The sequence below is a fragment of the Gobio gobio genome, assembly GCF_949357685.1.
Source record: "Gobio gobio genome assembly, chromosome: 15".
Classification (NCBI taxonomy): domain Eukaryota; kingdom Metazoa; phylum Chordata; class Actinopteri; order Cypriniformes; family Gobionidae; genus Gobio; species Gobio gobio.
In genome coordinates this window covers 11,494,377-11,521,132 of record NC_137108.1, presented here as the reverse complement: position 1 = coordinate 11,521,132, position 26,756 = coordinate 11,494,377, and the positions used below count along the sequence as shown (strand labels likewise).

Genomic DNA, 26,756 nt, shown 5'->3' with positions numbered 1-26,756 from the left:
AGGTGTGAGTGTGAATGCGTGTATGTCTGTGTATTGGTCCAGTGATGGACTAGTCATTTATCCAGGGTGGATTGGCTCCAGCATACCAGAGGACAAGCAGTTTGGTGAATGGATGGATGGATGTACAACATTTTCAAGCAAAAAATCTGACTAAAAGTGGATGATGTTGCTAGTTAGATTTTTACATCTGTGGTTCCTCTGTTGAACACCTGTTTGATTTTGAGAACTGACTTCATACATACTCTAAAAATCATCAAATTGCAAGCCGACTGAAACACACTTAGACTTTAACAGTTATGAAGGTGAAGAGATAAGACCATACAGCATTTGAGACACACAGAGACACTTGCTTTGGCATTGTTTTTTTTTTTACAGTACAGCTACAAATACAGCACTACTGCATTTATATTACACTTACAGGCAGACAGACCAGTACATGTGACGTTTAGCATATACTGGGCAAATTATTTGTGCAACACTTTACTTAAAGCATTTATGTATATTGCATTATAAAGGTATTCATTATGTACCATATAATGCATTATATCTTTTAATAAATAATTGTAACTATTGTTAAAATGCATCTTAATATTTGCGTATTCCTTGTGAAATTGGTTGTTTGTCATGTTTAAATGCAACATACTTTCTAAAGGTGCAACAATGAAGTTATAATTGTGGTTAAAATAAGCATTACAAATAATTTTATAATGCATTATATATAAAGGCTTTAGGTAAAATGTTTTTTCCCCCACTTAGAACCAAACAGGAGAAATCAGACTCACCGACATCACATCTGTCTCTGGAGAGTGAGAGATCAATTCCTCTACCACTGAACTTCAGTGATGAAGCACAGAGAAATACAGAGAGGTTTGATCTAATGAAACATTTACATTAAACGTGAAAAAGAAAAAAATATAAACTGCATTTCATGTGTAAATATCAACATACTCTGTTTTGCTCATAGAACCAAACAGGAGAAATCAGACTCACCGACATCACATCTGTCTCTGAAGAGTGAGAGATCAATTCCTCTACCACTGAACTTCAGTGATGAAGCACAGAGAAATACAGAGAGGTTTTATCTAATGAAAAATTTACAGTAAACTTGAAAAAGAAAAAATATAGAAACTGCATTTCATGTGTAAATATCAACATACTCTGTTTTGCTCATAGAACCAAACGGAAGAAATCAGACTCACCGACATCTCATCTGTCTCTGAAGAGTGAGAGATCAATTCCTCTACCACTGAACTTCAGTGATGAAGCACAGAGAAATACAGAGAGGTTTTATCTAATGAAAAATTTACAGTAAACTTGAAAAAGAAAAAATATAGAAACTGCATTTCATGTGTAAATATCAACATACTCTGTTTTGCTCATAGAACCAAACGGAAGAAATCAGACTCACCGACATCTCATCTGTCTCTGAAGAGTGAGAGATCAATTATTCTACCACTGAACTTCAGTGATGAAGCACAGAGAAATACAAAGAGGTATTGTCTAATTAAACATTTACAAAATATTAGCATGAAAATGAGAAAACATGCTGAAATAGTTATATGACTACACTTTAAAATCAAATTAGTTAGACTTACTTAAAAGCATGCAAACCGATTGCCTTAAAAAAAAACAAGTAAAGTGAAATAGGAATAGTATATTGTGCTAACAAATGCTTAGTTAGTATAGTTCACTTACACAAGAGCTAAAAAACGAGAGTACTTGATAATTTACTTTAGATTTACACTTGACTTAGTATAGCTACCATTGTTGTGTTTTGCATGCTGAATGTTTAAAGCTACACTGTGATATTTTCCCCCATCTAGTGGTTAAAAGGTATATGACCGTCCAGAGAATTTTAGTTTCTGTTCCTCTCAATTCCAATTTCGTTTTAACTCCCACGGTGGCCGATTTAGTCCAAGATTAACATGGCTTCCAGTTTGACCTCGTCCACATTCGACACGGTGCCATTGAGTGTTAAAACGCAAAAGGCGAAGCTTGAATTTACGGGTATGTCTCTCTTTGGCTAATGTACTGTCAAGATGGAGGGGCAACATGGCGACCCGCATTCGTACCCCTTACCCGTATGTATTTTCAATGGCATATTATATACATTAATGAGCAGATATATTTTTGAAAGAACTAAGTGTTTTTAGCTAAGAATAAACTAGAAAAGTTACACAGTGTAGCTTTAAGTAGGGATGGAACGATTGCAGGTTTCACGATAAAATGTACTGACGATTAGTTATATAGTTTAAAATTTAATTATCATTAAAGCTACACTGTAACTTTTTTAGTTTATTCTTAGCTAAAAACACTTAGTTCTTTCAAAAATATATGTGCTCATTAATGTATATTTACTTCTTTCAAGTAATAAAGTATTCTCGTAAGTTTATAATATGCCATTTAAAATACATACGGGTAGGGGTTCGAATGCAGGTCGCCATGTTGCCCCTCCATCTTGAAAGTACATTAGCCAAAGAGGGACATACCCGTAAATTCAAGCTTCGCCTTTCGCGTTTTAACACTCGATGGCACTGTACAAAATTCCCTGCCTCGCGCATGTGCGCGTCAACTTGTTCAGACTTTGTCTGGTGTATGCGCAGAGAGTTTTCATCTCAGCAGCGTCCAGTAACAGAGTTATACGGAGTTTTCCTGGCTTGTTTATTCCTCAAAAGTCTGTTTTTCCTTGTGTGGTATTTCTGTGCGTTAATAACTCCGTAAGTAATAATAGTTATTGTCATTGTAGATGTGTTTCAGAGTGTGTCATCGCGTAATTCAGTTGATGTCACCTCAGAAGTATTTTTGTGTCAACATACAATAGCGTAATGCTCACCTATTTGAATAATCATTCTGTTATTTTGTTATCAACAATGTTTATTCGTTTATAGAAAATATTTGCTTGTAATGTATGTTGATGGAAATATGTATCAGGTCTGATGGGCATATTAACAATTGTTATACAGAGCGTACTGCAGTGCTAACCTCCTGGGACCCAAGAATAGACTTTTGTCCACTGTAGTGGACATTATATTTTAGTGAATTTCTCTGACATCATACATGTCACATGTCACAGTCTGGATGTCCAGTAAAGAGCACATTCGGGGCTTTGCAGGGATACCAAATGTTTGGAGGTTTCACCAGGACAACAACTTCTTCTTGGTCTTTAAAAATGGCTGACATTAATGTTGAGCACTCTTATGGAAATATGATCATATTTTTTAATTATAATTTAAATCTGATTAATTTTCAAATTGTTTGTTATAAATCAACATCTCAGGAAAATGTTATGGGGTTTCTAATCAAAATATGACTTTCTGTTACAGAACAGGGCATTGATTTCATAAATGACCACTATAGTGGACACCAGGATTTAAATCATGATTATCAGGCATTTTGGAGACATAACAAGTGAACAGGGAAAGAAATTACATATCAATATTCCTATGAAATATTAGATATTATTTTGAAAATGTTGCCAATTTTTCCTCCCATTATTACACTTCTTTTTTCATTACATGTTGCACCAAGAACACATTAATATGCAAATTAGATGCTGTGAATAGATACATTGTATTGAATGGGAAAATCCAAGTATTGTCATTTTACCCACATATTTCATAAAGTAAAATGGTATATGAATGCATCTCATTATATCTTTCATAACATAGTTCAGAATCATCTTTAAATAAAGTTTGATTTCATAAAGTAAAATGGTATATGAATGCATCTCATTATATCTTTCATAACATAGTTCAGAATCATCTTTAAATAAAGTTTGTTTAAAAAAAACCCTGAAACCTAAAAATTGATTGATGAGTTAAAAATAAATCCCATTGTTTTTGCCTATACATGCAATTTCATGTCATTTAATTTTTTTAACAACTCAGTCCTGGTGTCAACTACAGAGGACATATCATAACATATGAATAAAATATCATTTTTCAAAAATGCTTTTTTTTTCCATTTGTTTCTTATGCTCTAAACAATGTAATGACATAAAAAAAATAATAAATTCAAAAAACTTTTTTTTTCTGGGTCCCAGGAGGATTGTAGATGTGTTTCAGAGTGTGTCATCGCGTAATTCAGTTGGTCACCTCAGAAGTATTTTTGTGTCAACATACAATAGCGTAATGCTCACCTATTTGAATAATCATTCTGTTATTTTGTTATCAACAATGTTTATTGGTTTATAGAAAATATTTGCTTGTAATGTATGTTGATGGAAATATGTATCAGGTCTGATCGGCATATTAACAATTGTTATACAGAGCGTACTGCAGTGCTAAAGCTGCGCACACACTTTTGTAATCCGACACTGCTTGTTAGCAGCAGCAGCGGCAGCTCCGCTCCTTTTAATGCAGCTGCATTTTAGCGCCTATATATGGTACAATAAGCTCTGGTTTACGGTTACATTATACAAATGTAACTTGTAAGTATAGTTATACAGTTCTTAACTGTGTATCTTCTGTCATGTCATTATCATGTATATTTTCCATCCTTATTTGTTCTCTCACAGAAACCACATTTATGTACAAATCCATGCAAACCTGTTTATGCCTTGCAAATGGATGACTGAATAAACATTACTATCATCAAAGTTCACTCTGGATTAGCTGCAGTTCTTTCTAGCCAAATAATTAGGCCAGTTGAGTTCCAACCATCCCACTGCGCACATAATATCCCACAGGCACCGTGTCGAATGTGGACGAGGTCGAACTGGAAGCCATGTTAATCTTGGACTAAATTGGCCACCGTAGGAGTTAAAACGAAATCGGAATTGAGAGGAACAGAAACTAAAATTCACTGGATGGTCAAATACCTTTTCACCGCTAGATGGGGGAAAAAATCACACAGTGTAGCTTTAAAACCTTGTTTGATTAGCACGATTTCGAAAACTCGCATTAAATCCTGTTCAGCCAGCATCAGTCTGGCGCAGGCGCGGCGTGCAACGTTGTTTTTCGAATGAGAAGAAATGGTGGAAGCCAGTGACAGCGCCGGGAGATTTTCCAGCCTTCTAAAAGGACCAAATCAAAAGTGTGTTCATATTTTCGCTTTTACAAAAGTCCTGAAGGAAACTTAATCGAGTATGGTCACCCTGTCTGCAGAACATGCACAAATAAAGTCACTGCTATACACTGTAAAAAATTTCTAGTGACTGATCACATCTACATTTTTCAGTTGGCCAAATTGAATTTCTGTAAATTGATGCAATGTAATTTTGGCCAACTGAAAAAATTTGAAGTGATCAGTCACTAGAAAATTTTAAATTGGAGACCTGATTTTATTTTTTACAGTGTAGGGGGAAACACTTCAAATCTGCCAAGTGAATGAAACACGAGAGCATGTCCGTTGTGATATGTGGATGTGCGCTGTTATAATGTGTTGCTATTGACGACGGCCATTATAAGGAAGGAAATCCCACAGAATAGAATCTTACTTAAAAAAGCATAGAGCTGCTTGTTTTATTTGTTGTTAGTTGATTTTCAAATACAAAACTTTTGAAATGTTTGAAATCTGTTATTTTTGAACACTTTCATCTCATTTGAACAAAACCGTGATAATATTGATAATCGTGATAATTTGGGTCTCTATAATCGTGATATGAAATTTTTATACTGTTCCATCCCTAGACTGGGAATTCTGATGCATGTTCTACTGCAAGATATTGTTACAAATATGGAGGGATTATATCAACCCAATTAAAAGGTTCACAAGGTGTTTATGGTGTAAGTGTTAGCAATAAAATTGTAAACGATTATTATATGGCATGAAGGGAAGTATTATATAGGTTGCTTTTAAAAGGTGACCTAATTTCTGACTAAATCATTAACTATAGTTAATTATTCAGTCAGAACTTAGGTCAACATTTAAAAGCAACCTGTTTATTACTTATCTTCCTTTGAAACCAAAGAACGGTAACACTTTATTTTAAGGGTCCAGAATAATGCATTAGTTAAACTAGTAATTCTTGATTTACTTGTTCACAATTATGCATTAGTTAAGCATGGACACAACTTAACATTATAGTAAGGGCATATTAGCCATTATTTACAACTTAATAAGCCATATATTATTTTTGTGTAGTGATGTAATTATATTTTTGTGTATTTTATGTTAAGTTAACTGAACAATAAGCTAGTAATTACGTTACGAATGCTAAAATAGTGTAATAAAGACAATTTGACCCCCTATTCTAAAGTGACAGTTTTATCCTCAATTTTGTCAGTTATTTGTTATAAGTTAATAAGCAGCTTTTACAGACACAAAACATACTTTTTTGTATATTTGGATAAACGGTGAAAGGTAACGTTACATGAACATATTGGCAACATTTAAACAAACGTATTATGCTTTTACAGCAAAAACAACAACAACAAAAAACCGTTAAATATATTTTATATCATAAAAAAGATATACAATTTCCCTTTTACCATTTTACAGATAGATGTTATATCCCTAAACATAAACATTTTAAAGAGAATAAAAAAATGACGATGCAACTTAATGGGCAGACATGTTTGGGAAAAATAAATTTTAGTAACAATATAGCATTATATTTTGCTATATTTTGCTCATTATATCTCACTCAAACTTCTAAACCTACACATAATAATTTCTTAAAAGTATATAGGGTTAACTTATAAAGAAAAACATAACTAACAAAAGTGTAATCACAATAGTTCCCTTTCAAAAGCTGCACTCAATGCTGCATAAGCTTATGCAAATTGGAAATGTCTTTGACATAACCAGCTATGAAAATAGTGTAAAAACACGTCAATGAAATTGACCCGGAGGTATTTATAGCCTCGGCCGGTGACGTCATAGGCGCACCTGCTACACGAGGCTATTGAGAATGAGGAGATGTCGTCACGACACAGCGCCCCGCCCCCAAATATCACGGCATACTCCCCCTTCCGCCATTTTGGGGGTATGCCCGCCAGGTAATGGATTCGGACAGAAACTGGAGAAGAGATATTCTGATGATTATTATGTACATAGTTTTCCAAACTCAACTGAACATGAAGTATTAATCCATCCAAGCCAATCTGAGAAAGCAGCGGCTGGTAAACGTACGCCATTATTTCACCACAGGGTGTCAGTCATGGTCTAAACTAATGATCGCGATGCTGAAGTGTGAGACACTTGATGAATACGAACCTTTATTTATTTGTATTAAACATGTTGATCACTATTCTGTCATTTTTCATTGTCAGTCATTTTACTGTATGTTATAAACATGTTTACGCCCAAAACGCTTAATTAATATTCAAATTAGGCCTAGTTGACTGTCATTTTCCTCTACTGTGTGCATCACTGTTTAAGATTAATTCAATATTTAACATTGTTAACATTACATTCATTTAAGGCACATACCGAGCATTCATTCTACTTAAGAAGGCTGGAATAAAAGCACCAGCTCACACAAACGATCATTTTAATTATTAGTCAAATTCATTTAAAAATGTAAACTCAACAGGTATAAAATATGATCAGTAAGAGAAAAACACTGCTAATGAAGACGAGCTCTGGACTGCTGCAGGATAGTGGGGAGATATATTTATTTATTATTCAAAATGCACAGGAAATATATTTATAGAAACATTTCAGTGCAAGGTGGTAAAGAGTTCGGAGTTCTGCCGTGGCAGCTCGTAGGTCAACGTTTTTGATATCAGCCAGCTTTTCTAAATACCTCAGCTTGGCGCTAGTAGTAAGTTTCTCCCTGTAAGAGACCTCTTCTTCTCCATTTCTTCTAAGTTTTCTCGTAATTTATCCGCTTAAACGCCGCAATGATAATTCCTCGAGCCGTCTTTCCTGCTCTGATCTCTGTATCGCTCTTACAATGTTGCCCCTGGCAACCGATAGCGTGGGATCCCAAAAGGGTGGACGGGCTCAGACTCCGCCCAACTTGTCACGTGACAGCAAGCGACCATGACGTATCTCCTCATTCTCAATAAATAGATGAGCTTCAGCTGGAGCCAACAGGTCTTTTTGTTTTCAGACCAACTCTGTGTTATGGTGTGCTACAAAGACTCTGAAAAAAAGAAAAAAAAATCTCTTTCTCTTTCAAGACTCAACTCGAGATCTTTGTTAGGAGTTAGTTTTCAACATGGCAGTGTGCAGATTTCTCTCTCTCTTTATCATTTCTGTTACAAAGAAACATTAGTGGAAAGAGTTCTAGTTAAATCTAATCAGTTGGAAACGAGTCAGCAGAGTAAAACGCTGTATATCCATGTTCTTTTTCCGATAACAGAACTGGATGTGCACGTTCATTGCTGTGTGTGTTTGGGGAAGAGCATGCGGTCGCTGCATTGAGTCAGACGAGTGCGAGCCTTTACAGTTAGAATGCTTTATGCTCGTCTTGGCTACTTTCAGTCAGCACCCGTATTCGGAGCTCTCGAATGGGTTTGTTGACGAGCAAGAGACGGGTCCGTCCCTTTCGCTTACTCGCTCACCAAATACATGTTTCCCCGCGTGATCCCGAAGCTGGAATGAATCTCTCGGTCCGCGGACCTCAAGCAGCCGGCCTGCGATCGTTCCTCACATAATCGTGAATCCATACGAGGAATTTATCAAGGTCAGGCAGTCTGTCTGGTACCGTGAATGAGAGATCCCCGAACGCAGAGAGCTTGAGGTTTCTGGCTATAAAAAACCTTTACTTCACGTGTTTTTGTACCCTTGACGTCAACATTTTCGACTATCATGGGTGTGAAATTGCGTGGATATGTGAGAATACCCCAGGTGGGAGACGCTCACGAGCTATCTCTCGCCTGGGTCTGCATTTTCATTAAAGAGACATACCTCCCCACGAAGCCATGTAGAAAATAAATGTTGGCTGTCGTGGGCAAAGCTTATATATATATATATATATATATATATATATATATATATATATTGTATATTATTTTATATGGAATATATATATAATATATTGTATATGCTTTATATAGGAATAATACAAATAAGGGGACAGCTGCGCTGCACACTATGGCTGTCTTGCAGGCATATCAGGCTGACCTTCTGAAGGATTTGAGTGGTTAATTTGGTGACTCAGTTAACTCTGTATTAGACAGATTTAAAGGAGTGGAAGAAACACGAGGAAGTGTCCACTCAGTTTCTTCCTCAATGCACTCAAGGGGAGGGGTTGTCAGCCACACAACCTCTCTTCGGTCCTTCAAGATTTAGGGGGGTAATAAGCAGAGTGTGGTGAGTCGCGCTCTCCCTCGTAAAGACTGGAGACCGGCTTGTCATCCTCAACAACCTCCCAGGGCAGACCTCGGGACTATCATCAATATAAGAAGTCTTGTGGTGGTCTGGTGCCCAGTCTGCCCCCACGGGACAGGGCGTGTCAAACATTTCAACAGGCACCTGCCCCTCCACTCTCAGGGTTCATGTGGCCGCTCTTTCGGCTTGCCACGCCTTGGTGTATGGGGTGCCGCTCGGGAGACATCCTCTGCTCGCTCGCTTCATCCGTGGGGTTAGGCAGTTGTGGCCTCCAGTAAGAACTAAGATCCCTTCATGGGACTTAGTTTTAGCCCTCGAGGGTCAGGTTGAGACCCCCATTTGAACCTCTAGAATCAGCGTCTGACAAACTTTTGACTCTAAAGATGTTTTTTCTTATGGCTATAACTTTTCTGAAAAGAATTGGGGACATGCAGCCTGCCAATATCAATATCGCCATCCTGCTTAGACTTTGCCCCAGGTTTGGTGAAAGTGATTTTGCATCCCCACCCTGACTACCTGCCTAAGGTTCCTTTCTCGACTGTAGATCCTGTCACTCTTGAAACCTTCTCCCCTCTGCCGTTCACAATGCCGGATCAGGAGAAACTTCATAGACTGTGTCCAGTCCATGCTCTTCAGGCCTACATCCACCACACTAGCCAGTGGCGTAAGTCAGAGCAACTGTTTGTTTGCCATGGGGGCCGTAACAGAGGTTCTGCCGCCACCAAACAATGTCACATTGGGTCAGGGATGCTATTGCTCTTGCCTATGAGGCGCGCGGTCAAGCTTTGCCTATAGGATTAAGGGCTCTCTCCACCAGGGGAGTCGCCTCTTCTACTGCGTTAGCAAGGGGTGCTCCCTTACAAAGTGTTTGTGATGCGGCAGGTTGGTCCTCTCCGCACACATTCATAAGACTTTATAGCTTGGATGCTCATGCCACTCCGGGCTCTCATGTCCTTGAGTCAACATCACAGGCTAATGCCTGAGGCTTCTCGCGTTTTTGTGCACACCTACAAAACTGTAAGGGGTCCAGGCACCATCAAGAATGGCGGCGTGGGTATTCTCGTTCCCATTTGCATAAGCTTATGCAGCATTGAGTGTAGCTTTTGAAAGGGAACACTTGGGGTTACTTGAATGTAACCCTGTTCCCTGATAAAGCGGAACGAGATGCTGCATTGCTAGGCCGTGCTGATGATGCTTCAGGACGGGTCTTCAAACAAAGAGATCTGTTGGCTCCAGCTGAAGCTCATCTATTTATAGCCTCGTGTAGCAGGTATAAATACCTCCGGGTCAATTTCATTGATGTTTTTTCACACTATTTTCACAGATGGTTTTGTCAAAGACATTTACCATTTGCATAAGCTTATGCAGCATCTCGTTCCGCTTTATCAGGGAACAGGGTTACAGTCAAGTAACCCCAAGGGCCCTATCTTGCACCCAGCGCAATTGACTTGACCGACACATGTGTCATTCCTATTTTGCACCCGCGCAAAGCGCGCTTTTCCCTCCACAGAAGCACGTCGCTAAACTAGTGAATGAACTTGCGCTACCTGGGCGGTTCAGCGCAAAAAAGGAGGCGTGTTCCGGCGCAAACAATCCCTGGTGCTATTTTGCTGTTCCATTAAACAATTGCGCCACTGACCAGAAAAAACCTAGTCTAAAGTCAGTGGCGCGTTGCGCGTTGTTCATTATGCTATTTTAAGGGTGCATGCTTGACCATAATGTATAGCGTGCACAACGCGCATACACTTTGCTCATGTAATCTACACAGATGCAACAGTTATTTTTGCAAATCATAAATTGTTACACTAAAAAATAGGCATAAATCTAGCTTACAAATTATTCAGGCTAATTGTAGTCTAATAATTAAGGAGACCTGTTTGCCCAATAGTGGCAACTTCTGGCAAGACATATATGTATATAAGGACATCTAACAAATTGGTTTGTCCGTCAAGAACCAGGAAAAAAAATCGGTGAGGGTGGACGCAGCGATGTCCTCTGCTGGCGTCAGGTCCTGAGTAGAGGCAGATCCACCTCCCGTTACACGGCGTGCCCGATTGATGCTGGCAAGCTTGGACTTTCCCCGTCTTCTGATGTCATTGTAGCGCTTGCGGCACTGGTGCGACGTCCTGGGGATGCCAGCTGATGAAACAATTGTGGCTATTTCCTCCCACGCCTGTTTAACCGACGCTATTTTGGGTGGGTTTCTCCCATCCCCATACAACACAACTTCTCTGTCTTTCACTGCTCTTACAAGAACATCAGTCTCCTCGGCTGTGAACCGCTCCTGGCGTGCGCCTGGTAAATACGCCATAATAATAGCAATCCATAATGGAACTTGCGCACCTGCTTTTACAGGGAATGTTGGATGACGCTCTGATTGGTTTATTCACGTTACGCCCAAACCACACCTATGAATAATGAAGCTACTTCAGACCAACCCATTTTAGATTTGCGCCGGGCGCAAGAGCCATTTATCCCGCCGGGAAAATAGCAACAGCGCCGAGACCCGCCCACAAAGTTACTTGCGCTTCGCGCTTTGACACTTGCGTTTCAGATCGTTAAAATAGGGCCCCAAGTGTTTCTTTATTGTGAAAATGTCAAAAGCGGTACCAATAGTAGCCGAACGACGATGTGTTGCAGTCGCAGTCCTCTCTGGCGATATAGTTTTGTATGAGGTACAGAGCAGAATTTAAGTTATTTAATTTAAGCTTCACTCCACTATTTGAAGGCGCACACGTGTTTCTCATTCAAACACTAAAACACGGCATGTCGTAATCTGTGACGAAGAAGGCGAGAGCCAATGAGCATTTGATATCACTGCCGTAAAACGACATTTTTGAATTCATAACGAGCGCGGGATTTGTTTACGGTCGCTGTTGAATATAACGATGAAGATCGCTGGATAAAGAAGATCCTTGTATGGATTGTAAAGATGTGGATTACAGCAAACAAATTAAATTGGTGTATTTTGTGAACTTATGTTTCGTTTAGGTGTACTTTCTAGTCATTGTGTCCCACAGCAAACAAAATAAGTATTACATGATAAATAATGGTTAAATGATTACAGAAATGTTCTTCATTTTAGGGTTTTAAAGTGTAGTTTTGTTTAACGTAATCCTTTGAACCGAGTTTTCAGCAGAAGTCACAAACAGAGCGAAATGTTTAGTGATTTCAGTATTGTACGTGTTAGGTGAATGTAGAATCACACTTTAATGTTACATAAAAATACACATTTTCGTGAGATCACGTTGCAGAATAATTGCTAAACAAACCCAATAGTTTAAATAAGAAATTATCTTTAGAACAGGGGGTCAAATTCTCTTAATTAGTAATGTATTAATGGTAGTTAGGCTTAATTATTGGCTTATTCTGGTCAATAAACTTAAATATCACTCAATAAGTGCCATAATTAATGAGAATAAAACTTTCACTTCAGAATAGGGGGTAAAATTGTCTTTATTACACTTTTTAGCAATTTTTTACTGCAAAAATCAGCAGTAATTAAACATAGGTTACTAGCTTATTGTTCAGTTAACTTAACAGAATGGCACAGAAATATAATTGCATCGCTACACAAAAATAATATATGGCTTATTAAGTTGTAAATAATGGCTAATATGCCCTTACTATAATGTTCAGTTGTGTACATGCTTAACTAATGCATAATTGTGAACAAGTAACTCATTAATTACTAACTAATGCATAATTCCGGACCCTTAAAATGTAAAGTTAATCATTAATAACTAGTTTGTTCGTGCTTAACTAATGCTTAGTTGTGAACAAGTTCATCCTTAATTAATGCTTAACTTTTTGCATTATTCTGGACCCTTAAAATAAAGTGTTACCCAAATGGCTGTGATTTCGTGTTGAATCGCTCCATCAATAGGAAGAGAATTACAATAATATGAATGTTCTTGCCAAACCAAAGGGAACACTGATCACCTTAATGGTGTTTTTTCTTTCCTTTGTTTTTGGCTTGACAAAATGGCAATCAAACCAATCAATTAATCTTAACTTGGGTTTCTGGGTAAACAAAGCATAGTATGTGAATAATACAGATTACTACATTTTTACAATTAAGTTTCGACATTAAGTAAAGTTAAATAGTTAATAAGTGTTAAAATCACTGTTGGATTTTACTGTGTAGATAATCCAAAATAGACCAAATATTAATTTAAGTTAAAGTTGATTAACTGATTAATATTGAATATGCCTGCAGGAATTTGTCTCTGGAATTCACAGAAGAGCAGCTGGAGTACAGACCTGACAAAAAAAATTGTCAAAAGCATTACGGAGCTCCAGAGGTGTTCTGTAAGACAGATAACATGTACATCTGTAGCATCTGTGTCGGGCAAGAGCACCAAGGCCACAGTAAATTCTACATTGTGGTTAGTTTTCCATTGACACATCCTTTCAGTTATTTAGCAGACAATTTAATTTTAAAACAAAAATTTATATAATTCATGGTTGATAAACATTTTTGTATTGTATACTCTTTTATTTTACCACAGAAATCTAATGTGCCAGATAGTCAAACCTTACTTCTTTATAAAATGGGGAACATGGGGACAGATGTCTTCAAAACCTTCAAAAGAGAACTATCTGAGGATTACCCAGAATGCTTAGGGAATCAGCCAGAGGAGCTCAGTCTTTCTGATGCTGCTGAGAAAATAATGGAGAGCTTTGGAGGAGAGGCAGCACTGAGGATCACATTGCACTTCCTGTCAAATGGTATGACTATTATTAAATTGCAGTTTAAATTGTTGTTTTTTTTCTTCAATTGCATCTAAACATCTCTTACTTTCACCTAGTTAATCCACTTCAAAAAATCACAGACGCCAATAAAGCGAAGCTTAAGAACAAATGTCAGCATTTAAATGAAGGAAATTCACCTCAAGGTAAACAGAGTTTATTGAAGGATATCTACACAGATCTTTACATGACAGATGGTGGAAGTGGACAGATAAATAATGAACATGAGGTGTTGAGGATTGAGGTGATTTCACAAATCAAAGACGAAGCTCTGTACGCATGTAATGACATCTTTAAGACGCTGCCAGGACAAAGAAAACAAATCAAAACAGTTCTGACAATGGGCATAGTTGGCATTGGAAAGCATGTGTCAGTGCAGAAGTTCATTCTAGACTGGGCGGATGGAAAAACAAACCAAGATATCGAAGTCATCATCCATCTACCATTTCGTGACCTCAACCAGAAAAAGGAGGACTGCAGTCTTCTACAGCTGATTCAACAATATGCTCCTGAGGTGAAAGAAGAACATCTTTCAAAACTGAAAATACTTTTTATTTTAGATGGTTTAGAAGTCTGTCAGCATCCTCTTGATTTCCATAAGAATGACTACTGCTCCGATATAAATAAAAAAGTTCCTGTGGATGTGCTGCTTACAAACCTCATCAAGGGGAGTTTGCTTCCCTCTGCTCTACTCTGGATAACCACACAACCATCAACAGCCAATCGGATTCCTCCTGAGTGTGTCCACCGGGTCACAGAGATTCGTGGGTTCAATGACCATCAAAAAGAAGCATACTTCAGGAAGAAAATCAGTGATCAGAAGCTGGCAAGTGCAATCATCGCACACATAAAATCATGTCAGAGCCTCTACATCATGTGCCACATGCCCATCTTCTGCTGGATTTCTGCCACTGTGCTAGAAAATATGATGAGTGATGGAAACTCTGATGGAATACCCAAAACTCTGACTGAGATGTTCACTCACTTTCTGCTAATTCAGATCAGTCTCAAGCATAAGAAGTTCAATGGAACTGATGCAAATAACCCAAAGAAACTGTCTGAATTTGACAAAACATTGATTCTGAATCTGGGAAAACTGGCTTTCCAGCAAATGGAGAAGCACAATTTTATTTTCCAAGAAGAGGATCTGATAAATGGTGGCATTGATGTGAGTAAAGTCTCAGAGTACTCAGTGTGCACAGAGATTTTCAGAGAAGAGCTGGGATTGTACAGGGAGAAGGTCTACAGCTTTGTACACGTGAGCTACCAGGAGTATCTGGCAGCAATATATGCTCATTTCGCATATGTTAATGATGGGGAAAATGTTCTTGCAAAAGATGAATCCACAAATCTTTCTGCTATACATCGGAGTGCAGTGGACAAAGCTTTAAAGAGCGAAAAAGGACATCTTGACCTTTTCCTTCGCTTCCTTTTGGGCCTTTCTGTTGACCCTAACTGCACTCTCCTGCAAGACCTTCTCACCAAAGGCAGTTCATGTAAACCCTGTGTAGATAAAAACACTACAGTACATTACATCAAAGAGAAGATCAAACAAGAACAGTCACCAGAGAGAATCATCAATCTGTTCCACTGTTTAAATCAGCTGAATGACAACACTCTTGTTAAAGAAATTCAGACTGCCATGAAATCAGGAACACTCTCGGGTAGTGAGCTGGAGCCAGAACAATGGTCAGCATTGGCTTATGTCTTTCTAAATTCTGGGGAGGTAATAGATGAGTTTGACATGAAGAAGTTCAAAACATCAACAGAAAACCAGTTAAGACTGCTACCAGTGCTCAGAATCTGCAAAATGGCCAGGTCTGTTCTTATTTATTATGTATATTGTATACAAATTGTTTATAATATGTACACTGCTACACCTCCAGATATTAAAAGGTTTTTCAGCCAAGTGAACTGAGACTTTAATTACTTAAAACCTATTTTTGTTAGAATGGCTGTCACATTGAAATGCTTACAGTACCAATATGAAAAATGGTTTAACTGAACAACTTCAGTCACTGAGCAAATAAATAATAAAATGTAAAATGTACTCTTGTATACAGATTGGATTGTTGTAATCTCTCATTTGACTCATGTGAAAGAGTGGCCTCAGCTCTCCAGTCATTCAACTCACCTTTGAGAAAGCTGGATCTGAGCAACAATAAAATAGATAAGTCCGGAGTGACTCTCCTCTTTGATGGACTAACAAGTGCACATTGTCAATTACATACACTGGGGTAAGTATAAGTATTCAGTATGTATCTTTTACGTCTTAGTATCTTTTAGAAACCCTTTTCGGTAACTGCGTAACAACCTGTAATAAACCTTGCACATTATACTTCTTTATATATACATATTATATATTTTATGTTAACCACTTATTTTTAAGTCTACAGTTTATCTCACTTATCATATCCACATATTTTTTATATTTTTATTTTTATCTTATTTCCTATTTTTATCTTTTACTTGATTTATTTATAATTCTACTTATGTTAATACTTTTTATTCTAATTTTATTCTATTTCTATTTTAATTTCTTGTAACTGTTATTTGCACTGTCCATGGAGCGGACCTGTTTACATTTCACTGCCAGTTGTATATTGTGTATATAACTGTGTATGTGACAAATAAAACTCTTGAAACTTGAAACTAATGCTTTAGATTACAGCCCAGAAAGGGCTGCGTAAAGGGATTTTACAGCTTAACTTTCAGTAATTAAAAAACTATAAAGTACATATGTGTAGGTATAAGGGAACAATATGTAATAATTGGGGAATAAAGGGGTAACTATCAGGAAAATTAACTAATTATTTATACTGTAAGTATTTTTTAATTAGGGGTAATTATATGTGTAGTTACAGGGTAAATGGTGATTATTATTCCATGTAGTTACAGGGTAAGTGTGATATATGTTAACCTTTAAATTAAAGTGGTATTTGTTACCCTCTTATATCATGTAGTTACAGGGTAAGAACAATGAAAACACTCTGAAACATTTATTTAAAAAAACAACAACTTCAAAACAGATTGATTTCACTTATTCATTTTTTTAAATAAACTTATCATTTTAAATACTAACGTCTCTTGTAACGTTTTGTCCCTTTTTTGTTTCTTTTGCTTGGCTTCTCCTCCTCCCTCTTATTCTTTTTTCATTATTTCCACTGATGGATCTTAAAAAGGAATCCCACGTCTTTTGCTATTCTGTATTATTATTTATTAAAAGAAAAAATACACCTAGAAATGCTCTCATCATTTTTGTATCCGACCAACTGTTTCCAGTACGTGCATAAGTAAAGAAGCTTTAAGCTTTCATGATGTCACTCGCGCGAGAACTGGCGTCTCGGTCTTCCTGTCTTGTTTGTGAACCCAAATGAGATTTCATTAGCAGAGATTATTTATTTTTCTGTGTTCATCTGAAGAAAGAAAGTTGTATATATCTCAGATGGCATGAGGGTAAAAGATGAGGAAATGGTGAGCGCATTTCTGGGTGTACTGTATTTTCTTTTAATACATAATACAGAATAGCTAGAGACATGGGATTCCTTCTTAAGATTCATCTGTGGCAAGAATGAAAAAGAATAGGAACAAGAGGAGGAGAAAGCCAAGCAAGAGAAATAAGTGTTGTAAATCTGTTTTGAAAGTTGTTTTTCAAATAAACGTTTCCGGGTGATATCAGATTGTGTACGTGTTTTATTGTACTAACCCATAAATGTTTAATGGCCTCAGTGTTAGTGAGGACAACAGGGGGTGCTCACCCTGTGGTCTGTGTGGGTCCTAACGCCCCAGTATAGTGATGGGGACACTATACTGTAACAAGCACCGTCCTTCGAATAAGACGTTAAACCGAGGTCCTGACTCTCTGTGGTCATTAAAAATCCCAGGATGTTCTTCGATAAAGGGGTGTAGGGGTGTAACCCCGGCATCCTGGCCAAAAAAATGTGCCCATTGGCCCCTGTCCATCATGGCCTCCTAATCATCCCCATATATATATATACGATTGGTATCATCCCTCAGTCTCCTCTCCACCAATCAGCTGGTGTGTGGTGGGCGTACTGGCGCAATATGGCTGCCGTCGCATCATCCAGGTGGATGCTGCACATTGGTGGTGGTTGAGGAGATTCCCCCCTTCTATGTAAAAGCGCTTTGAGTAGTGCCTAGAAAAGCGCTATATAAATGTAATTAATTATTATTATTATTATTATTAAATAAGAGGGTAACAAACACCACTTTAATTTACAGCCCACAGATTCATACTTACCTTGTAACTGCATAGATAATTAACCGTTAATTAAAAAATACTTACAGTATAAATAATTTGTGAATTTTCCTGATTATATTTGTTTTATATTTGTTTATTTATATATTTGTTAATTTATATGGACCCCATTAGCTGAAAGTCTTTGCAATCAGCTAGTCTTCCTGGGGTCCATTCTAAAATGTTACATTACAACAACAACAACTTTACAATCATCACAGTAGATCAAATATACACAAATACACATTACATATATATACATATATACACATACACTCACACATACATACATAAAATCGAGACATCAATACAATATGATTTAAATTACATTAATCAACTCCTCTTAAATGACAGCTTATTACAAAGCTTAAGAACTTCCAGATGACACTAGCTCTATACAAGACAGTTCCCCTTCGAGGGAACTCGAACTGCGTCATCGTGATGACACTTCGGGGAACGCCCCTCGCGTAAAGCGTCTGAAGAAACCGTAGAATCAGCCCAATCCGATTGGTGTTGCGTGATGACGTCGTATGTGACGGCATACTCGGAAGATACAAAGAGACGTCTGAACGCAACAGAGATAGCTTTTTTGCTCTTCAGCGTGAGCGCTCTGTTTGTTCAGTCTGAAGGTGAAGTGTTCTTACAGTGTGAGAGAAGTGTGTAAATATGGCGAGCGAGCGATTCAGGCTGTGTGTGCACCCGTGTCCGCGCTACATTACAGGCACGGACACACATCAGCTTTGTGTGCAGTGTCTCGGCGTGCAGCACGCCCAGGCCGCTCTCGAGGGGGCGGCCTGCGGTGATTGTGTGAGGAGTCACCCCACCCCACTCCTTCGCCACCCCACACGCCCGCTATGGAGGAGCTTGTGGAGGTTTTAACCCACGCTGTGGCCAAGCTGAGTTTGGATTGGCCACAGGAAATAGTGGACATCCAGCCGCCATCTAAGCTGGATGAACGCTTTTTCAGGCGTCGGGTTCAGCCTCCACGGCGGGGCCTTCCTTTTTTCCCCGATCTGCATAACGAGTTGTGTAGATCGTGGGAAAAACCCTTCTCAGCCCGTTTATCAAATCCCCCAGTGCTCGATTTTTCTAATGTGCTGGGGATGGCTGAATTGGGGTATGCAGCGTTGCCTCAGGTTGAAGAGGCGCTTGCGGGCCACCTCTCGCCCGGGGCCGCTGCATCATTGAAGGCTCCGTCGCTGCCCACTAAACCTTGCCGCGATACGTCTAAGTTAGTCGGCAGGGCTTTTAGTGTGGCAGGTCGTGCTGCTGGTTGTCTGCACACCATGGCGGTCCTGCAGGCATACCAAGCCGACCTCCTCAAAGAGCTGGATGAGGGCGAGGGACCATCTCCGGATGACGTCACTGAACTCAGGAAGGCAACAGATTTGTCTCTCCGCATTACCAAGGAGACGGCCGCTCTATGGCTGGTATGGTGTTCGTTGAGAGGCATCTCTGGCTGACGCTGTCGGGAATCAAGGAGAGAGAGAAACACTTTCTCCTTGATGCCCCGATCTCGCCTTCTGGCCTCTTCGGCGGTGCAGTTGATACTGTCGTCGAGAGGTTTCAGGAGGCGAGGAAGCAGTCAGCCGCCTTCCAGAGGTTCATCCCTCGCTGCTCGGGCTCTGCAGTTAGAGCAGGCCCGGGTGGGCAGCCCGGACCTTCATCCAGCTCATCGCACTGCGATGTGCAAAGGCAGAGTGTCGCCTCCCGCGCCCCTCCTGAGGGAGCTTGGCAAAGGAGACGGCGCTCTCGCAGGAAGCCTTCTCAGCCTAAAGGCGACCTGAGGGACGTCATCCAGGCTAAGAAGGCTCCCAAGCAGTCCTAGCTTCGGCAGGGCCGCTGAGAGTCGTCCCCCACAGGGTGGAGCGATCGAGGTAGTTCCCACTCTGGGACTCTCGGGGAATCGATGCTGCGTTCCCGCCGTCCAAGACGCTTCGGGCCGCATCGATTCCCTGCGCGCGCGCACTGAACCTTCGACAGTTCAGCAGTTGTGTGCGCCCTCCGGACCTCTTCCCCGACTGCACCCTGTCGGTCAGCCGCTTCAGGGAGTTGGGGAAGAGGCTCGATTAACACCCGAGGCTGGCCTCGAGAGGCTAGTTCCCTTAGTAGATTATCTCGGCGCATGGTCATGCCTTCCGGGTAAATCTACGTGGGCCCTGCGTACTGTGGAACGGGGTTAGAGACTGCAGTTCGGTTTCCCTCCCCCGAAATTCAACGGGGTGGTCCGGACTGTGGTCGGTCCCGAGCAGGTGCGGGTAATGGAGCAGGAAGTACGCTCCCTGCTGGTCAAGGAGGCTATAGAACGTATTCCTTCCACAGACAGGGAGTCCGGGTTCTACAGCCGGTACTTCATAGTTCCCAAGAAGGATGGGGGGTTGCATCCAATATTCTCTGAGGAGATACAGGTTCAGGATGCTCACAATTCCAGCCATTGTGAGTCAGATCCAGTTCGAGGACTGGTTCGTCACGATAGATCTGAAGGACGCATACTTCCATATCTCCATCCTTCCAGCTCACAGGAGGTTCCTGTGGTTCGCTTTCGGGGGCGAAGCGTACCAGTATCGGGTTCTTCCATTCGGCCTAGCTCTCTCCCCTCGCACCTTCACGAAGTGTATAGATGCAGCACTGGCTCCGTTGAGACTCCAGGGCATCCGTATACTCAATTATATCGACGACTGGCTTATTTTGGCTCAGTCGCACGATATGGCGGTTCGACATCGAGATGTCGTTCTAGCCCACATAGGGTGCTTGGGTCTGAGACTCAACACGAAGAAGAGCGTGTTGACGCCCTCCCAGAGAACTACGTTCCTGGGGGTTGTATGGGATTCAACGCTGATGCGGGCACAGCTGTCCCCCCCACGCGTGGAGTCCATACTGGCGATGGTCTCGAGAGTGAAACTGGGCCGCAGCCTCACTGTGAAGCAGTTTCAGAGACTGCTGGGTCTCATGGGAGCAGCATCCAACGTGATTCCGTTTGGTCTGCTCTACATGAGACCCCTCCAGTGGTGGCTGAGAACCAAGGGGTTTTCCCCCAGGGGGAATCCTTTCCGTATGATCAGGGTAACGCGCAGATGCCTTCGTTCCCTCGTCATGTGGAAGAAACCTTGGTTCCTGTCCCAAGGGCCAGTGTTGGGAGCATCGTGTTGCCGGAAGTCCGTTTCAACAGACGCTTCCCTCACTGGTTGGGGCGCGGTCATGGAAGGCCGCTTTTCCAGGGGTCTGTGGGGGACCCGGCATTCTTCCTGGCATATCAATTGCCTGGAAATGCTGGCGGTCTACAAGGCTCTGAGGAGCTTTCTCCCGGACCTCCGCGGCCACCATGTCCTGATACGATCCGACAGCATGTCGGCAGTATCGTATCTGAACCACCAGGGGGGCCTGAGGTCGCGCCCTCTTTGCAGACTGGCGCATCAGGTCCTTCTGTGGTCTCAGGGGAAGTTATCATCCCTCAGGGCGATGTACATCCCCGGGGACCAAAATCAGGGAGCAGACATCCTGTCGAGGCAGGGGCTGAGGCCCGGGGAATGGCGACTCCACCCCGAGGTGGTGGAGGCTATGTGCGAGCGGTTGGGCCCGGTGGAAGTGGATCTATTTGCGTCTCAAGAGACGTCCCACTGCCCGCTGTGGTTCTCCCTCACTCATCTGGCCCCACTGGGGCTGGATGCCATGGCACAGACGGGGCCGCGGCTGCGTCTGTACGCTTTTCCCCCGATCGCTCTGCTCCCGGGAGTTCTGGAACGTGTCCGCCGGGAGGGCGTCAGCCTTCTCTTAGTAGCACCCCGGTGGCCCACTCGAGTATGGTTCTCCGACATCATCGACCTGCTGGACGGTCCCCCGTGGCAGAGGAGGGACCTGCTGTCTCAGGCCAGGGGTTCGATTTTCTACCCCCGGCCAGAGGTATGGGATCTCTGGGTCTGGCCCCTGAGGGGGCTCAGTTCCTAGGAGAGGGCCTGTCGGTGGGTGTTGTGGAGACCCTACTCAGTTCCAGAGCTCCATCCACCAGGAGGTTGTACAGCCTAAAGTGGAATGTATTTTCCACTTGGTGTAGAGAGCGGGAGGTAAACCCAGTTAACTGCCCGGTGGCTTCAGTGCTGGAGTTCCTTCAAGACCGCTTCTCCGCCGGTCTTTCCCCGTCCACACTTAAGGTGTATGTGGCTGCCATTAGGGCTTTCCACGCACCTTTAGGTGATGGGACACTGGGAAGGCACCATCTGGTTGTACGATTCCTCCGTGGTGCTCGGAGGATGAGGCCTGCAGCTCATTCCAGAGTCCCAACCTGGGACCTGGCAGTGGTGCTCGAGGGGTTGGCTGAGGCCCCCTTTGAGCCGCTGGAGTCGGCCGAGGCGAGAATACTGACCTTCAAGGTGGCTTTTCTCCTTGCCATCACTTCTCTGAGGAGAGTGGGGGACCTCCAGGCCTTGGCAATCACGCCGACCTGCCTGGAGTTTGCCCCTGGCATGGTAAAAGCCATCTTGCATCCCAGTCAGGGCTACGTGCCCAAGGAGCCATCCAACAGGGCACGGTCAGTGGTTCTCCAGGCATTCCATCCTCCACCTCATGTGATGGCGGAAGAGAGCCGACTTCACCTCCTCTGCCCCGTGCGGGCAGTGAGGATTTACTTGGAGAAGTCTGCTCAGTGGAGAAGGTCAGACCAGCTGTTGGTGTGTTTTGGTTCACCCAAGAAAGGGCTGCCTGCGTCAAAGGGCTGCCTGCGTGGGCCACCCCTCACACCTTCATTCGTTTTTACAGTCTGCATCTCCCTGAGACGCCTGGCGCGAGAGTGCTCGCCCCCTAGTTGTGCCGGTGGTCCAGCTCACACTGGGGTGGGTATGATTGGTGCGGGATAGTTGGTACTCGTTCCCTGAAGTGTCATCACGATGACGCAGTTCGAGTTCCCTCGAAGGGGAACGTCTCGGGTTATGACTATAACCCTTGTTCCCCGAGAAGGGAACGAGACACTGCGTCTCGTGTCCACCCAATCATCAGAGCGCTTGCTTCATCGCAAAGAACGCTATCTCTGTTGCGTTCAGACGTCTCTTTGTATCTTCCGGGTATGCCGTCACATACGACGTCATCACGCAACACCAATCGGATTGGGCTGATTCTACGGTTTCTTCAGACGCTTTACGCGAGGGGCGTTCCCCGAAGTGTCATCACGATGACGCAGTGTCTCGTTCCCTTCTCGGGGAACAAGGGTTATAGTCATAACCCGAGACGTTTTCTTCATAAAATTAGTTTTTGGATAGGGGGTCATTATATGACCATTGTTTGCCTTTCTGGTGTTATGATTGTGCACAGAGTTATAGTACACTATTTGATTAAACAAATCATGGTGCTTAAGGCGAGACACTACAGGTGAATAGGGATTTTATTTTAATTACAAGATATCACTGTGAAACTTCTCCAGTTTATTACTGGCATAAACATAAGAAAAAAATATATTACAAGTTTTGTGTAAATTAATGTTTTAATATGCAAATGAGGCCTTATATACTTAAATATACGCTCATTTGCATACTTTTCCAAAAACAAAATCTGGAAATTGGAAAGGACCATGTTTAAAATTCTTGGTTCTATTTGTTGACATGTTAGATGAGAGGGCTTTTACAGAGGGGATTCTGGATATCTTATTTTGTGCTTTAGTAAATTAGAGAATACTGACAATAGCCTTAAAAAATCAATTTTCGCCATGTTTTTTGGAGTTAAAGGACCTATAACTCAGGATTGGAATGATATATCAACAAATCCCTCTGTAAAAGCCTTCAGAATATAGTTCAGCATAAGACTGCTAAAGTTGGTGCTTGTAGGTGCTCTTGAAGTGGATATATCTGACTCTGAGTGTGAGAAAAAACTAATTCTGAGAAAACGGCCTTTAAAGTTTTATACTGTATAACTGCATACATTTCTATAAAACCCCCAACCTACAAACAAAATATATATTCAGTTAATTAATATCAGTAGTGTATAATATTTAAAACACGTGGAAATTGATAAATGAATAAATTATTAATAGCAATAGCTATTAGAGAACTACCTTAAGAGAACTACCTTAACAAACACCAGTCACAAAAACTGCAGACGAACTGTCCCTGTTTGTTGCATATGTCCATCTATAACTATTTGAATCTAATTCTGACGGGGTTTCGTCGTCTAATCTGTTGTTGTTTACTTTCTTTTTACTTGCTCTTGCTACTTGGTCTTTTCTGTGAGCGTTTATGAGCCGATTTCAGCGTTGTCTGCACTTTCTCTCAAGCAGAGAATACACAAGCAAGCGGCAGCGCGTGAGAAATTCACATCGACCAATCAGATGTGGTGTTCGGCTGCAAACTTTCGCGGTTGGTTAGTTCTACAAAGGAAATGTCCATATTTGGATTAGACAGTGCTGTGTGTGAGACTGCGAGCTTTATAATGAGACCAAGCATGACATGTTTCTGTGAATGGAGACGGCACGAGAGATCGCGCTAGAATAACTTTTGATGATTTCGGGTAGAAATCTAAAGGCGCACGGTGACAAAATATAATGAAATAACCAACTTAATGTGTAATGTTGACATTTTTTTTATTTTGACATGAAAGCTTACATGTTAAGGGAGCAAACTGGCCCAAAATCTCAAAATTGACCACTGCATGAAAAACGTCTCGGTTACGTATGGTAACCCTCGTTCCCTGAAGGAGGGAACGGAGACGTACGTCGGTAATAACCGACGAATTGGGATCACTTCAGAGAGCCCCTATCAGCTTCGAGAACTTAAGAACAGGCCAATGAACAATTGGCGTGCGAGATTTGCATCTCGCGCTCCGCCCCGCGCCGCGGGTATAAACAGGAAGCGAGAGCATCGCACTGACGTTTTTCACTGAGGAGCCTAACCAGAGACCGGCCAGGCAGTGATGGAAGGAACTGTGGCGACGGGACGTACGTCTCCGTTCCCTCCTTCAGGGAACGAGGGTTACCATACGTAACCGAGACGTTCCCTTTCAGTCGGTCACTACGACGTACGTCGGTAATAACCGACGAATTGGGATCCCTATGGAAAACGCCACAGTTACTACCACTTCCAGCACCCAGCGAGAGCCCCTCAGACCCCGTTCTGAAGCGGGCGGGAAGATTCACGCCAGAAGAGTCATACTGCTGTTCCGCAAGACCCATTCAGCAGACTTGATTGGATAACGCTGGGAAAGCGTGCCCGAAGGACGCTACGGGAGCCACATCATGCCCGGAGGGAGTTACCATGTGGAAAGAATACGTATGGGCTGGCCGTGGGCAGCACAACATACGGAAGTCCCAGGGGAGGCCCCGGCCTAATGCAGGCGGGGGACGACACCGTACTGAGACGGCAGAGAACTCTGCCAAGGGAAAGACACGAGCTCGCCGTAGGGAGCTGAACCGTGGAGATACACGTATGGGACCGCCGTAGGGGTCACGACATACGGAACCCAGCCTGACACAAGTTCCACCAATGCATACGAGTGCCAGACCTGGCGTCGGACGCTCCGCAACATCCGACTGCCGAGGGGTGCGGAGGACTCAACAGGGTTCGCCAAACCTGGGGAACTCGACTGGAGAAAATAAGCGCACGTATCCGTTCCGGGGGAAGGGAATGGCGCAGCAAGCCGACACTAGAACGGGCACTTCAGTGAAGCTGACTATGGGAAGCGAGCACACGAGAAGCCACCGGCTCTACACGCAGGCTATAAAACCTAGCGAACGTGTTAGGTGTCGCCCAGCCCGCAGCTCTACAAATGTCTGTCAGCGAGGCGCCACGAGCCAGCGCCCAGGAAGAGGCTACACCCCTGGTGGAGTGAGCTCTAACCCCGAGCGGGCAGGGCACGTCTTGGGATTCATACGCCAAGACGATGGCATCCACTATCCAGTGGGCCATCCTCTGCTTGGAGACAGCCTTTCCCTTCTGCTGTCCTCCATAACAGACGAAGAGCTGCTCTGAGGTCCTGAAGCTTTGCGTTCTGTCCACGTAAGTCCGGAGAGCACGGACGGGACAGAGCAAAGCTAGGGCTGGGTCTGCCTCCTCCGAAGGCAGCGCTTGCAGGCTCACCACTTGGTCCCGGAAGGGAGTAGTGGGAACCTTGGGCACATATCCAGGCCGGGGTCTCAGGGTTACCTGAGAATCACCCGGCCCGAATTCCAGGCACGATTCGTCGACCGAAAATGCCTGCAGGTCCCCTACCCTCTTAACTGAGGCCAATGCAATCAGGAGTACTGTCTTTAGAGACAAGATCTTAAGCTCTACTGACTGTAAAGGCTCGAAGGGCGCCCTCTGAAGTGCGGTCAGCACCAGAGTCAAGTCCCAAGAGGGTATAGAAGAAGGGCGAGGAGGATTTAGTCTCCTCGCTCCCCTTAGGAACCTGACGATCAGATCATGCTTGCCTAAGGACTCACCATTAACGAGGTCATGGCTTGCGGCGATGGCGGCAACATATACCTTGAGGGTGGAGGGAGACAGCCTTCTCTCCAACCCGTCTTGAAGAAAAGATAGCACAGATCCGATCGAACATTTCCGGGGGT

At 42.3% G+C, this 26,756-nt stretch overlaps 1 protein-coding gene across 2 annotated transcripts in view; it reads left to right on the top strand.

The window, feature by feature from the left end:
• Positions 1-26,756, top strand: part of LOC307138739 (NACHT, LRR and PYD domains-containing protein 3) — a 46,183-nt gene that overhangs the window by 8,313 nt on the left and 11,114 nt on the right. The window contains exons 3-10 of one of the 2 annotated variants that reach the window (XM_079837272.1): positions 757-867; positions 965-1,075; positions 1,174-1,284; positions 1,383-1,493; positions 13,442-13,610; positions 13,734-13,953; positions 14,034-15,792; positions 16,038-16,211. In XM_079837272.1, the coding sequence (XP_079693398.1) occupies positions 757-867; positions 965-1,075; positions 1,174-1,284; positions 1,383-1,493; positions 13,442-13,610; positions 13,734-13,953; positions 14,034-15,792; positions 16,038-16,211 (2,766 nt within the window). The remainder of the gene's footprint in view (positions 1-756; positions 868-964; positions 1,076-1,173; positions 1,285-1,382; positions 1,494-13,441; positions 13,611-13,733; positions 13,954-14,033; positions 15,793-16,037; positions 16,212-26,756) is intronic. The other variant, XM_079837273.1, reaches the window with a different exon arrangement.